Source organism: Colossoma macropomum, unplaced genomic scaffold (assembly GCF_904425465.1).
Source record: "Colossoma macropomum unplaced genomic scaffold, Colossoma_macropomum, whole genome shotgun sequence".
Classification (NCBI taxonomy): domain Eukaryota; kingdom Metazoa; phylum Chordata; class Actinopteri; order Characiformes; family Serrasalmidae; genus Colossoma; species Colossoma macropomum.
The window spans coordinates 35,134,283-35,147,994 of NW_023494789.1; the positions used below are offsets into that span (position 1 = coordinate 35,134,283).

The 13,712-nt window shown below is 38.7% G+C and overlaps 2 protein-coding genes across 2 annotated transcripts in view; both read left to right on the top strand.

Moving 5' to 3' along the window:
• im:7151449 (complement decay-accelerating factor) overlaps positions 1 to 10,761 on the top strand; it is a 150,416-nt gene extending 139,655 nt beyond the window's left edge. Inside the window, exon 10 of the mRNA XM_036571116.1 lies at positions 10,668 to 10,761. Coding sequence (XP_036427009.1) covers positions 10,668 to 10,746 — 79 coding nt within the window. The 3' untranslated portion in view covers positions 10,747 to 10,761. The remainder of the gene's footprint in view (positions 1 to 10,667) is intronic.
• Positions 10,762 to 10,763: 2 nt separating this feature from the next.
• grm4 (glutamate receptor, metabotropic 4) overlaps positions 10,764 to 13,712 on the top strand; it is a 141,713-nt gene continuing 138,764 nt past the window's right edge. The window contains exon 1 of the mRNA XM_036571112.1: positions 10,764 to 11,515. Coding sequence (XP_036427005.1) covers positions 10,991 to 11,515 — 525 coding nt within the window. The 5' untranslated portion in view covers positions 10,764 to 10,990. The remainder of the gene's footprint in view (positions 11,516 to 13,712) is intronic.

A 13,712-nucleotide genomic window follows, 5' to 3' on the forward strand; every position in this document is an offset into this window, starting at 1 on the left:
GCTCATGCGCACATCTCCACAAAAAAGGAGCTTGTGGCTTTGCCACCAAGTCAATTGGTTCTTTTTGTTTGCTTTCACTGCCAAGAGATGCCAGGCTGAGCTATCTCATTTTTGTTAACTCTCCTCCGCCTTTGTAATGTAAGGACTATGGTAGAGTTTGACTGATTTCTTGACTAAATCTTTCTTGATAAAGTTATTTCCAGCTTCTTCTACAGAATTTGTTTATTCCCAAAGTACATTGAATCTAAATTGTCATTTATGAGCAAAGCACATGAACAGTATCAGTGATATCAGTAAATATCAGTAATATTAGTATCATTGGCAGATTACACTGGTCAGTGCTCACAGGATACCAGTGGATAAATAAGCAAGCAGCAAACTAACAAAAGCAAGTGGAACACTCCTGTTCCCTTCAAGAGCCTCCACTATAACAAAAATGACGTCAGCCATCCAAATTGGAAACTGTGTTCACATGATTTTCATGTTCATGTTTTTATGAATCCGATGTTCACATGATGAAAGTAATGTTACTGAATTAGTTAATTTTTTAGTCAAATTTGAGCAAATAAGACAGATGTAATTCATCTCTAATAATGTTGACAGCCATACATTCTTACTAGTGAGATCAGAAATGTTACATGCTAAAATATAATTCCAAGTCAGTGCTGGTCTACCTAAAAAGTGACATAAGCAGCTGTTAAGGGCTCTGTGGCTGCCAGGGGGCCAATTAACAACGTCATTAATGTACCATTAAGATTAAGATGCTTGAGACTGTACACATCTGGAGCCAAAAAACAGAAAATAAAGAACAGAAGCTGAGGGGAAAAAGCTTTTTTCTGGTGTTAACATTATGTCATCTGTTATCTTGTAGTTAGACAACAAGAAGTAGTGGATCTGGGGTCTGTCTAACAAAGCGGGTTCAGCTTTCTGACAAAGTTTCAGCTTCATAAAACCAAACGCAGCTGCAGTCGTCTCGTTTTACAACCGTGGTTAACAACTTCCACTGTTAATCCAGGTTTAGATACTCAGACTGTGATTAAAAAGTGTGACATTTATGACAAACAACCAATCGTGTGAACCATGAAGAGGAGTTACCAAAGAAGAAAAAAGAAATCATACTACCTAAATATGTAGAAAGTAAAGCACTCATAACAAGTAATGTTGTTGCCACCAGGGTTAAATCCAACTAACCTTAAAGTTATTTTGGTAAGTATTCTTGGTAAGCAAGATTGCATTGTGAGACAGATCCCTGGATCTAGAATACTGAGGTCATCTGTAATTTAAACTGTAACTTATTACTGTCATTAGATTATCTGATTATATTGTTTTAGAACCCCTAGTGAGCATCCAATCAACAGCCATACAGCCCAACATGTTAGCCAGTTGTAGTAGTCATTGTTGTTATTTAGCCACTAATTGTACTTGCAGCTAGCAAGAGTGGGGTCCCCCAAAAAAGTCCTGGAAGGCTAGAGCCGGCCCTTTTCCTAGCAGAGTATGTGAGCGGTGCAGAGCGGGAGCGGAGTGAGGAGCTTGAAGCAGCTTTTCAGAAAGTTGGAGAGTCTGTGTTCTCTCTCACTCCAAAATCTCTCCAATACTGCTCCATCCTACGAGCCAGTCTTTTTTTTTCCACTCTGATTACTTCCGTGTGACGTTGGTGATGTTGCAGCGTGACTGCTACAGCTAGCACACACCAGTGATTCATACACACTGTTCACTAGACCTGTACTGGAAGTTCTCACAGATCACAATGAAGTTCTACAGAAATTACACACAGTTTGTTACATACTGTCTATTTTGCTGTGCGAATGATAGAGAAGACTGTGTTAAAAGAATGTGCATTTGTTAATTTTCCTTGGTTTTCTGGTGATAGATTGTGATTGGGCTATCGTTTTAAGCCTACTCCTACCACAGAAAGCCCATGTAGCACAAAATGTTTGACTAGTTTTTTGTTTAATAATGGACATATATAATTCACCAAATTTAGTGCATGGCATACATAAACTACATATCATAAGAATTAATCATATGGAGCGCAAATTGAGTGGGTTTTCTCTGATGTGTGAGGAAGGAGCATGAAAAAGAAAACCTGGAGTGGGTTGGAGTGGAGTGAACACAGAACACTTTGAGTGGAAGAGAGGAAACTTCTGCCACTGCACTCCCCTCACATATTCTGGTTCAGAGTAATAAAATGTGATATTTGACTTTAGAATGAACTTTTTTACATCAATTTTTTCTCTTTCTTTCTTTCTTTCTTTCTTTCTTTGTTTTTTGTATTAATGAGATGTTTTACTTGTTCAGATTGAATTTCTGATATCAGTAAACTGTATTAAAAGCTAAAACGGCTTCCTGTACTATTTGAAATGCAGTAAGTGAGAGCAGTGGCGACAGTAATGCACAAAGCATCTACTTGAGGTGATTAAAAACAGGCACAATATCACAGCAGGGATTGGCATAATTTATTTTTTAAACAAGATATGAAAATAGAATTACCCAAGCAATGAGATCCCTAGTGTACAACTAGAGGTGAAAGCAGTTCATTTATTGAGTCATGTTTATGCATTATGAAGGTGTTGTGTAGGCCTGTGAGTGCGTGCCAGATAAAAATTTGACCTGTTCTCTCTCACAATGTTCCGTAATGAAGGCCATGCAAATTTCATTGCTCCTTAACTGCCTTGCTTGCTCACTTTTCTCAGAAAAAATTTGATACAAAATTAATTTCATGTGGTACAAATGAAGCACGGCTCACAGTTGGGGCCCTGAGCAGCCCTGGTTAAAGAATGTGGTGGTGGATGAAACACATCCAAACACAGCTTCAGCGAATTTGTGCAGCGCTGTATTGAAAATAACCAGTGCGTGACAGTTTAGTTCAATCGATTCTTTACCGATTTCACATTTGCAGAGAATAAAAGAAATTCAAAGGCTCTTGAAAGATGGTCATCGAGGTCAAGCTGCCCATCTCTGGTGTGTATCAATAAAAAGTAGAAATAAAGAGCCATTGGAGAACTGATTGTTATAGGCAATGCTGCTTCTTCTTGTGTGGCCTGACACTGAGTAAAAAGAACATTGTGTTCTTTGGAACCAATTTCGCTGCTTTCAGTTTGCTTTTCTTTAAGGCTGAAGTTGAATTTAGGAGACGGTATTAAATGAAAATAACTTTTTTACGTTAATGTTATGTAGAAAAGAACCAGCAATGATCTGCGTACATTCTTTGTTTACCCAGTGTACCAATCCCAGTCTTTACCGTTACATAGTTCGGATGTAAGTAAATGTGCCAGTCATTTTTAATACGGTGAGCTGCTTTTGAACAATAGTGGTTCTGCTGTGATAGCTGAGGTCCTCAAGCCCTGCATCTTCAAGAATGTCATATTAATGTTTTCATGATCTATGATTACATTAGAGATGAGATCAGTGCAGATGCCAAAAAGTACCTCAAAAAGTTTGTGCAATGCCATGGAAAAACAACTTTTGATTCCTTAAAGAACCACATTTCAAAAAGAGATTTGTGAGTGTGGATAACCTTTTAAAGGTTTAAAGAACCTTTTTACATTTTGAAGGTTCTATAGCAATCACTGGTTCTTCTTAGAACCTTTACTTTATGTGGAGGTTAAAACTTTACAATACCAGCCCTTAGGACACCAAAAGTAGTTCTTCTGTGGCATTATGCAAAAAACCGTCTTGCCATCTTTTTTTAGAACATTTACCGAACCCTTACCTCTAAGGGACCATCCCGACTCCCACTGAAAGATTCTTTAGGGACCCAAATATAGTTCTTCTATGGCACTGAACAAGGCTTTTTGGTACCTTTACTTTTTAGAGTTTGAATGACAGTGGAGCTGCTATTAGGTATCGCACAATTGATTTAGAGGGCAAAAATCAGACCCTCCCCACCTCTGATTGACCTGCCCCTCAAACCTGACAGATGTTAAGTAGATGTTAATCTATCAGTGAACTTACCTGACATTGCCCCACACATAACACTACCCCAGCACATTAACCATACTCTGATCTACCCAATGCTAATCATGCATGCAGCCAGTTAGGCTGAGATTTTATGGTTTTATGATTATTAGTTTGGTTTCAGTTTGGGGGCCCCTGATCAGGAACAGGAATGAATCCGTATGGTATTATTCTTGTAAAATACTCAAAATAAAACATCCTCAGACCTCTAAAACCTAAAAAGCACCAAATGTGACATAAAGCCTGATTTGATTCTGACCATCGAGAGTGTTCTAGATTGTGCAAGAATGGATTACTGCTTGGGATTGTGGCGAGAATTGATTACTCAAATGACAGAAATGGCTATTCAGATGAGGAGCAAAAGCTAAAAGCTAATGTCAGCAAGGTAGCTCCTGGCTGTCTAGATATCTTACCTCAGTCTGGTGTCTTTTTTCTGGCTGATCATGGACACCGAAGACAAATTTTTACCTTTTGTGCTGAATAAAGATAGAATCGCTGTTCTCTTTTAAATTTTGTTTGAAAACAGGCTAAAAATTTACGAACAGAGGTTGTACTTATTAGCCTGTAGATCAGTGGCTAGGCTAGCAGTGAAGATTGGTTAACACCACAGGGATTTCCTGTGGTTGTATGATGTATTTGCATAATGCATGCTGGGTATTGCAGTGTGAGAAGACTGATAAATGAAAATACAAGAACAGTATAAAATTATGATTTATATTAAACTGATGAGGCTGAAGGCTGTGATGCTATGCAACAGAATGCTGCAAAACATGACAAGTAGCATGTTAAACTCTGGAATGCCAGAAAGTTATAGTTTTGTTTGTTGACACCTCATTTTTATTATGTCTCAAGCAGACATGCTGTCATAGTTATAAAAATACAAAGAGAACATGTTGAATATGTATACTCCTCAAAATTAGGAATCATCTAGATTTTGTCTTCATTGGCTACATTCGCAGCACATTTTATAAATAATTCTTTACAAAAAAAGTGTCCAGTTCTGCTGACTATATTACTGAATACAAACATTTGATGCTCTAACTAGGTCAATCTGAAACTTTTCCTGTTCAGTTTTAGGTGAACTTACTGTGAGAAGGATGTTGCATGGTAGGCTTTGTATAAGATTATGGCTGAATTTTTGATAATTCTTCTGCTTGCTTGCTGGGAATGACCTGCTCATGGAAAGTTCATGCTTGAACTTTCATTTATTAGTAATTACTATAGCTACACTATGTGAGTTTCTGTTGTTAAAACTGAATGAAGTAGCACTACAGGAGAAAAAAAACAGGCAAAAATATGGTGTGTGTGTGTGCTACTGTGAGTCGGCCTGTAAAGCCTGAAATAATAATTTGAAAGTCAGAGGTGTTGAGTCGGATTTTGTGGGAGTTTTTCAGACCACATAAGAATAAATGTCGTATGTACAGGCTCAGAAAAAGGCCCAACTCAATGTTTAGGTCTCAAATGCAAAATCAACACTATACTGAAAAACATCAGAATAGTAGATATTTCACTCACATCTTTAGAGGACATGTCCTGCACCAATTTGTCTTTGAATCATCAGGTTAATCTGTTTGGGAAAGGAGTCTGAAGATCAACCAACATTACACAGTGTTCTTCCTTAAATTGTGTGCAATTACACATTTCCACCAGAGGTCCCATATCTTAGATAGTGTAACTTCAGGGCAGTGGCCACCAACCTTCTTCCAGTACATCTACCTTCCTACAGGTTTCAGTTCCAATGCAGATCGACCACATCTCATTTAGCTAATTAAGGATTTCTGAAGGCAGTACTTAGATGGATCAGGTGGGATCAATTAGGGTTAGAGCTAAAGTCTGCAGGAAGGTAAAGCTCCAGGAGCAGGGTTGGTGACCACCATTTTAGGGGATAGTCTAAATAATTCTTGTAATGAATGAATGGTTCTCAACATTTTTGTCACACAGACATTTTTATGCATGTAGTAAAGTGTTTCAGCTTTAACTTTCATATAAATTCCCCAAGATTAGGATGTGCTAAGTTTTAAATAACAGCACATAAACATTTGAAAGAAGGTGAGTACCTTCACTTGGCCTGTACACACTTAGCACGATTTTTTTTCACACAGAAGTGTGATTTTTAGCATGGTGGAAGCTCCAAACCAAATCTAATGTACTTTTACAGGAAGAAGAAAGGAAAAAAGGGTTCCTCTTGTAGTAGCAACCAAAGGTGGCATCACACCTCCAAAAGTGGTGGGGCAAAACTGTTTCCAATGTGGCAAGCTGAGAGACGACAAAATGCAATTAGGCCACTACATTCAACTGCTTTTAATGTCGTGCTAAAAATATGTCTCTATAGATCTGTTTATGAACAGAGTCAGAGTTAATTTTTGTTTTGACTCTGTACTTCACTGGGTTCAGAGAGCAAACTCTGCTAGCTAACATCTCTGAACAGCGTCAGGCTGTTTTCAAACCCAGCTCATTTTCTGAAGTCTGCACCAATTTTGCAGGGAAGCTGATGTGCACTGAGGAAAATGTGCTCTGGTGCTTAATTCTCTCATGAATTAACACAGTTCAGTTCTTTGATGTGGACCTGAATATGGTTAAAGTGTTCACACGCTAAAACAGACTGGAAAAAAAAAATGACAGGTTCACTCAGAAGCAAGAAATATTAAAACTGACATTTAGTAAGTTCACACCGTGCAGTAAACTGTGGCACTGTGTATTAGTTCATGTACTGCAGTAAAAGCATTTTTTTACAGTTAGTGAGCTGCAGCTCCTCTCACTGAAAACAAACTCATGAAGGCTTTAGTGTTTGGGAAATGTCCCGCCCCCAGCTGAAATGAGGATTCTGATTGCTTTTGCCTCTAGATTTGACTCTCTGTCTGTTCATGCCAGTCACGGCTCTACGCACTTTCAAGAAAGCAAAGGTTTTATATTTTTGTAAACATCCTGAGCTCAGTCAAATATTGGTGGGTCATCACCCCAGTACTTTAAAAATTGGTGGGTCAAATGCCCGCTCACTCGCCATGGTTCTGGCGGTCCTGGTACCAACGATAAATATATAATTAAGCAATGAGCCCCTTGAGGGCACGCATTACTGTGATTGTATCATGGGGAAGGGGGTTTTGTCATTCCGCCTTACGTTGTGCCTAAGAGCAACCTTTCCCATGATATAATTACAGCAACACGCACCCCTGAGGGGCTTATTGCTTTTATAAAATGTCAGACAGCATAAAGTATGAAAAATACACAATGTTACAGTGAATAATTTAAGTTTTTATTATTAATAATCAACATAAATATTCTACCAAGAAATGTAGTTCTTTTAGAGTATGGTATCGTTGCCAAGCAACCATAGACTGCTGAATGAGAAGTAGGTTCGGTTGCCCGTCAGTGTATATTGTGCTCGTTTCATGAACATTTTAACTTTCTGCTGTGTAATAATAAACATATGATAACACTGTTGAATGCAGAAACATTTGCTATAAGTACATATAAGTAATCCTATCCTATCTAATCTGGTCTAGATCTTATCTAATATAGTATCTAATGCAATGGCACCCCTGTTCCCATGCTGGGGCTGAATCTCAAATGCCTCCCTGTTCCCTAGTGCACTTCCAGCTCCTGCACTCCAGGAGTGCATAATGTAACTAAACAATAGTCATTCAGGATTCAGCCACATCTATACTTTACAAATAGTGACTATTTGGCTGTAGAATTTTAATACTCGCATAGTACAGTATTTAGGGAGTACATAGCCATGCAGATCTGACTAAAACAAAGACATTTGAAGCATGTAAGCCATTCAAGTGACATTCTTTAGTCTTCGTATTGCTGTTTTACAGTGAAATTTAAAGAAGTCTATGATATTAATGATGGAGTTGTTTAGCATGTTTGCTATCTTTTAGTCTATTAGCTAGCTGACCAGTCTAGTTCTAGGTAAGAAAATAAGTTGTCAGCCCCTTAGTTTAAACAAAGTCAGGTTCTTACTTCATCAATACACTTGGTGGGCCTTGCAAGCGGCATTAGAGTCAAAAAGTATTCCATTACCAGCACAAGGATTTTTCGTGACGTGGTGCAGAAATACAGAATTCAGTTGTTGTGAGGCATTTGGTTTATGTATATTGTCCTACAACAGCTTCAAGTGCGGCTCAGCCAATCAGATTTGAGGACGAGAAGTGTCTGTTTTATAATGCAACTAAAAGGTGCACAGACTAGGTACAAACATTCTACAGTAACAACTGGGCATAAACAGGCTAGAATTTATCTAGATAAACAAAAAAATACTATTTACAGTCATTTTATTGTACTGAGGCACAGGCTCCCAATCTTAGTCCTAGAATATCCCCTGTCTTGCACATTTTTGCGTTTTCCCACTCTAACACAACCACTTCAACTCAGGAAGGCTTGTGAGCTGATAGACTGGATCAGAAGTGTTGAGAGCAGAGAAAACACTAAAATGTAAAATGTGCAGGGCAGCCAATACTCCAGGACCAAGGCTGGTAACCACTGTACAGAGGTACTCACCATCATTCCCCAGTCTTTCAGCTGTACCTTTATTTTCTTTAACCTTCACATTTTTATCATCAGTGTGTTGCATACGTTTTTGTGCTTTGCTACAAACAAGCTGAGCTGTACTGCCTCCATCATGATGCACATTTGTTTGGACTGCAACCATGACAATTGAGCCCTGATTGGTCAGTCTGATTTTTAATGCATCCAGACAACGCAGAAATCAAGCTGGCTCTGATTGAAAATTTTACACAGCATCACAGTCAGTATTGAACTTCATGTGAAAGATAAAGTTAATATAGGTTTGTTCATTTATAAATGTTTTTTTTGTGCTTAAAAATCAAAGTGTGGATAGGATTTTGCACCATCATTTATTACACAGTTTGTGTCTTGTATACGCTCCCTGACTCAAATGCAAATGACAAATGCACATTTGTGCTTAGATGTGAATTTGCTGTTTAAAATGAAATGGGAATGCAGCACAGCTGAGTGAGCCTGCTCGTTTTTGGCGTGTATGTTTTTCATGCGGACCTTCAAATGTGTTGAAAATTCCATTCCTTTCGATGGTGGTATGACTATGAATGCTCCCACTTGACGAAACGGCAAGCAATTTTACTCTGATAGCCCACTTTTGTCTCTTTTCCATCTGTTTTTCTCCATTGATATTCACAAAGCTGCTTCTGCTTCTGCAGCTTTAAAGCTAGAGCCTCCTAAGATGGTATGAAGATTTAGACTAATGGCCTATTGCTGGTTTTGCCCTCTACCTTTGGATAACCTGTCTTTCTTTTTCTCCTAGCAAGAATAAAAACCCAATAGGTGTATGGTTTAACCCTTTTTTCCACAGTAGCCATATGTGGAATATATTTCAAAGGACATGTCGTTTACTATATATAGTTTATAGATGTACCAAAACTGGAAGTGAAATGGATTTATGTCCATGAAGATGATCAAACTAGTCAATGTTCATTTAAAAAAAAACGTGTTATATTTTTGTTTTTTTGTACAAACTTTAATGAGGAAATCTGCACTTGTGCTGTTTATTTTATCTCAGCACGGCTGTCTTTGTGGAGAGGTGTGAATTGTGTTCATAGCAAGGGGCGTCTCACCCCTCCCCTTTCACCCCTCATTGCTTGCCAGACACAGTTTCCCAGTTAACATGATAACAGAGTTATATGAAAAATATTTTATTTCATCATATTCATTAAAAATAAACATTGATTTCCATTCGGCCACTGGAATGGCCACAAGTAGACCTGCAGAAAGAGGTTAAGGCTCGTGCTTCCTTCCTCTGCGCTGTCCCATTCCCCACAGACCTTCATTCATTTTGCTAACTTTTACATTTTTGCACTTAAGATGCATATATTGATTTTTTGTGCCCCCCCACATTTTCTTTTTCATCACTCTAACCCATTAAGATCTCGTCTTTGCTTTGCTGCAGCTCTTTCAGCATTCAAGCTATGGCCACTACCCTGTATATTTTTTCTTTTCTTTTTTTCTCTATTAGTTGTGATCGCACGATCTGTTGTTGCGGACCCCAGGAACAATAGCTGCTGTAGGAGCAGCAGCTAATGGGGAGCCTAATACAGGATAAGGATAAGGAATATCATTTCACCCTTTCATTACATTAAGATTTGTGGCAACTCCTACTGTTGTTTCAGCTTTGGTAGACTCAACAAATGCTTCACTTTCGCTTCAGGCCAGTTAAGCTTTAAAATATTAAACACAGTGAAATAGCTAGAGTAAATTTTGAGTCAGCTTTGTTAATATAAACCTTCACTTGTAATAAAAGTAAAGCCCAGCTGTGAAATTAAGGAATTTCCTGTCACTAAAGTTCATTTTCTTCATGAAAGATTGTGTCTTCTGATTGCTGGGAATGAAAATGCATTGTAATATACACAATTCCACCACATAGCAAAGCAGTGGTTCATCAGAATGCAGGTCCTTCATTCAGAATGTTGAAAAGAGACATGCGGGAGCTAACGCTCATTCCTTCCGACCTTGGGAGCCCATAGCAACCTTTTAAATTCAAGATACACAGAGAAGAAGGGGATCTGTGAGAGAAATAGGAAAAAAAAACAGTTTTCAGTGAGGAGCTGTGAACGAAAACCGAGGAGGTAAAGTTAAAATGCTGCAACGCCCATACCAATACAGGATCATATGTCATGCTTTCCTTCTTTTGAGCTGTTTGTCACTGCCTTTTTTTCTTGTTTTTTTTTTCCTAGGGCTCACCTCTTTGGAGAACAAAGCTGTTTGGCCTCAGAGACAGACCTCTGTTCATCTCTTTTGGGAAAAAAAGATTGAAAATCCTGTGGAATCGAAGGATCTGGGATTTTTGATCCATTTGTAACCTTTGAACCTCACCTAAGAGGTGTCATCTTGGATGGAGAGAGACACAACATGTGCTAGACGATCCTTCTTCTTTACCTTCTTGATTGATGTAACAATGGATCTCAAAAGACACCGTAACCTCCAAGGACTCTTCTACTGATCACCTCCTAATTTGCTGAGAGACTCTTCCGAATTAAAAACGAAAGTAAAACTGGAAATGTCTCCTCACTTGGTCGACGTGGGTGGGAGAACCGTCCGTGTTGGTTTATCTTCGCTGATTCTTCTCACTTTCTTCTTGGTCACATTGGCAGCAAGACCCAAAGGCCCAGGCCATACACACCTGAACTCTATCCGCATTGATGGAGACATCTCTCTGGGGGGTCTGTTCCCAGTTCATGCCCGGGGCCACAACGGAAAGCCATGTGGGGAGCTGAAAAAGGAGAAGGGCATTCATCGTCTGGAGGCCATGCTCTTCGCTCTGGACTGCATCAACAACGATCATGAGCTGCTTCCCAACATCACTCTGGGGGCCCGAATTCTGGACACCTGCTCGCGGGACACTCACGCTCTTGAGCAGTCTCTCACTTTTGTCCAGGCGCTTATAGAGAAGGACGGGACAGATGTGAAGTGTCAAGGTGGTGGATCGCCCATCATCACCAAGCCGGAGAGAGTTGTAGGTGTGATCGGCGCGTCCTCCAGCTCGGTGTCCATCATGGTGGCCAACATCCTTCGCCTGTTTAAGGTAAGCACCATGCTGGGGTGCTGCTGTGCACCTTGAACTGACTTGATCACTTAAGTGGCTGGTAGACTGGAAGATTAGGTCTCCGACATGCTTTCATTACCTTTACATAGTAATCACATTATAATTGCATTCTAATTGAATGCTTCCTTTACTCATTTCAGCCTGACCAGATTGTCATAACCACATAATTACACAGCTAATACAATGATTAACTGAACATGGATGGCACATTGGATATTAAATAACCCTCTGCATGAATTCAGCTCTTTAAAGTTAATGCCACAGATAATGCATTTTCTATGTTCATGCTGTGTTGTGATCGTGTGAATGCAGAGCAGTTCAGATGCTGATAGGACACAACTGTAACTGCTCCCGTTAACTCGACCGACGCTGTTTGATTTCTTTGCAAATTCAAAATGAACAAGTGTCTCTTGTTAATATTTATCCATCTTTTTCATTTTGCCGCATAATTTCATCTCCATTTTAACACGCTTTTCTTCATCATTCTGAGATGTTGAATTAGCTGGTGGCTTTTCCATTTTCAAAGATCCAGCGTTTTCCCCACATATGTGCTCTTTGTTATGAAGGGTAATATTTCAGTTTGATGAATGTTAAACAGCACACTTTTGGTGAACACTAGAGGGGAAAAAAATATGAATATGCAAATGAGCAGTGAATTCAGCCAACACACAAAAAACAGACACTGAGGACAAAAAGAAATGAACAAACATCATATACAAAGCCTCGCTTCTTCACATAAAGTGTGTCTTTTGGGCCTGACTCAGTATGAATAATATTTAAAGGGCCCGTATCATGGAAAAACAAATTTCCGCACTTTTTTTTTTTGATTTAGTATGTAAACACGGTTAAAGTTTCAAAACGTACCATTCACTCCTCAGTTCATGTAGCCCATATATGGAAACTGAGCTGTGAAAATGGCCCTGTATTAAATTTCTTGTTTTTGTGATATCACTAAAACCAATTTTACATGTGTCCACCTATTCAGTCTACAGCAATTTAGCCCCGCCCATTCACACTGTAGCTATGAGGAGTGTTTCAGGCCAGACACATTTTTGAATGATGTAGTCAATCAAAACAGAACATGTCCACTCCACTTTTTAAACAAGATCATTTTTTGGGTCACGGGATAGTATATAACTGAGTTGCAAAAGAGTTTCAGATATTAGTTACTATAGAGCTGTCAAATGAAGTTTAAACCTAATTAAAAAAAATAAAAAATTATTTTAGTTATAGTCATTAATGACAAAAAGAAAGATGCACTAAGCTGCCCTGAAATCATTTTCAGCACTACTGTACTGTGATCATTATTATCAGTTATTAATAACTTTTTTTGTATTTGCTGAAGGATTCATTGAAACACTGCAACACACAAAGTAAAGCACATTACAAGCCTCAAAAGATTTTAAACAGGTGGTGCCATCAGTAGTATTTTACCTAACGTGGGAAAGTTAATGTACACCACTGTTAGTTTGGCACTAACTTAAAACTGCATATCCCATAGAGTGCTAGCAGAATCAGCATTAATGTAGTGTAGTGATGTTACAAAGTGAAGGTTTCTAGTGGTTAATGTTAGAACCAGTGAGGGAGCAAATTACAATAATAGCACTCTACTACTTGCCTCTCACTCTCCATGCCTTCGCTCCACAGTAGCTTCACGCTGACTGTAATGTCAGAGGCGGTTTCAGGCGGGGAGCCTGATGGGTGCTTGGATTGCTGTAATGTAATTTAAGTTTTAAAGTGAGAGTGGTGGTTAAGGAAAGCACATTGTAGTAATAACTCTGGGCTGGACAACTTGTTTGAGGCTGGCCTCTGAATATTCAGGACTTAAGCCCCACAAGTGCAGCCCTAACAACAGCCGTAGTGAGAATTAAAATTATGGAAAGCCCATGGCGTAAATAAATGTATTTGTCTCACTTCACACTTTGCAAGTTGGAACTGACTTCTTTGGCACTAATAAATATGTTATTAAATTGACTTATAATGTATTATGTTAGCAATTTGTAATGCATAATAAACATGGCTATAAAGTGTAATTCATTTTTATAATATATACAGCCATGTTTATAATCCCTCATGAAAGCAATATAACATGTTATAAATGTGTTTATAGATGTTCAAAGACATGGTATTCATAGAAAGTGTTACCACAGTTTTTTATCTGTGTAAATGGGCTTCC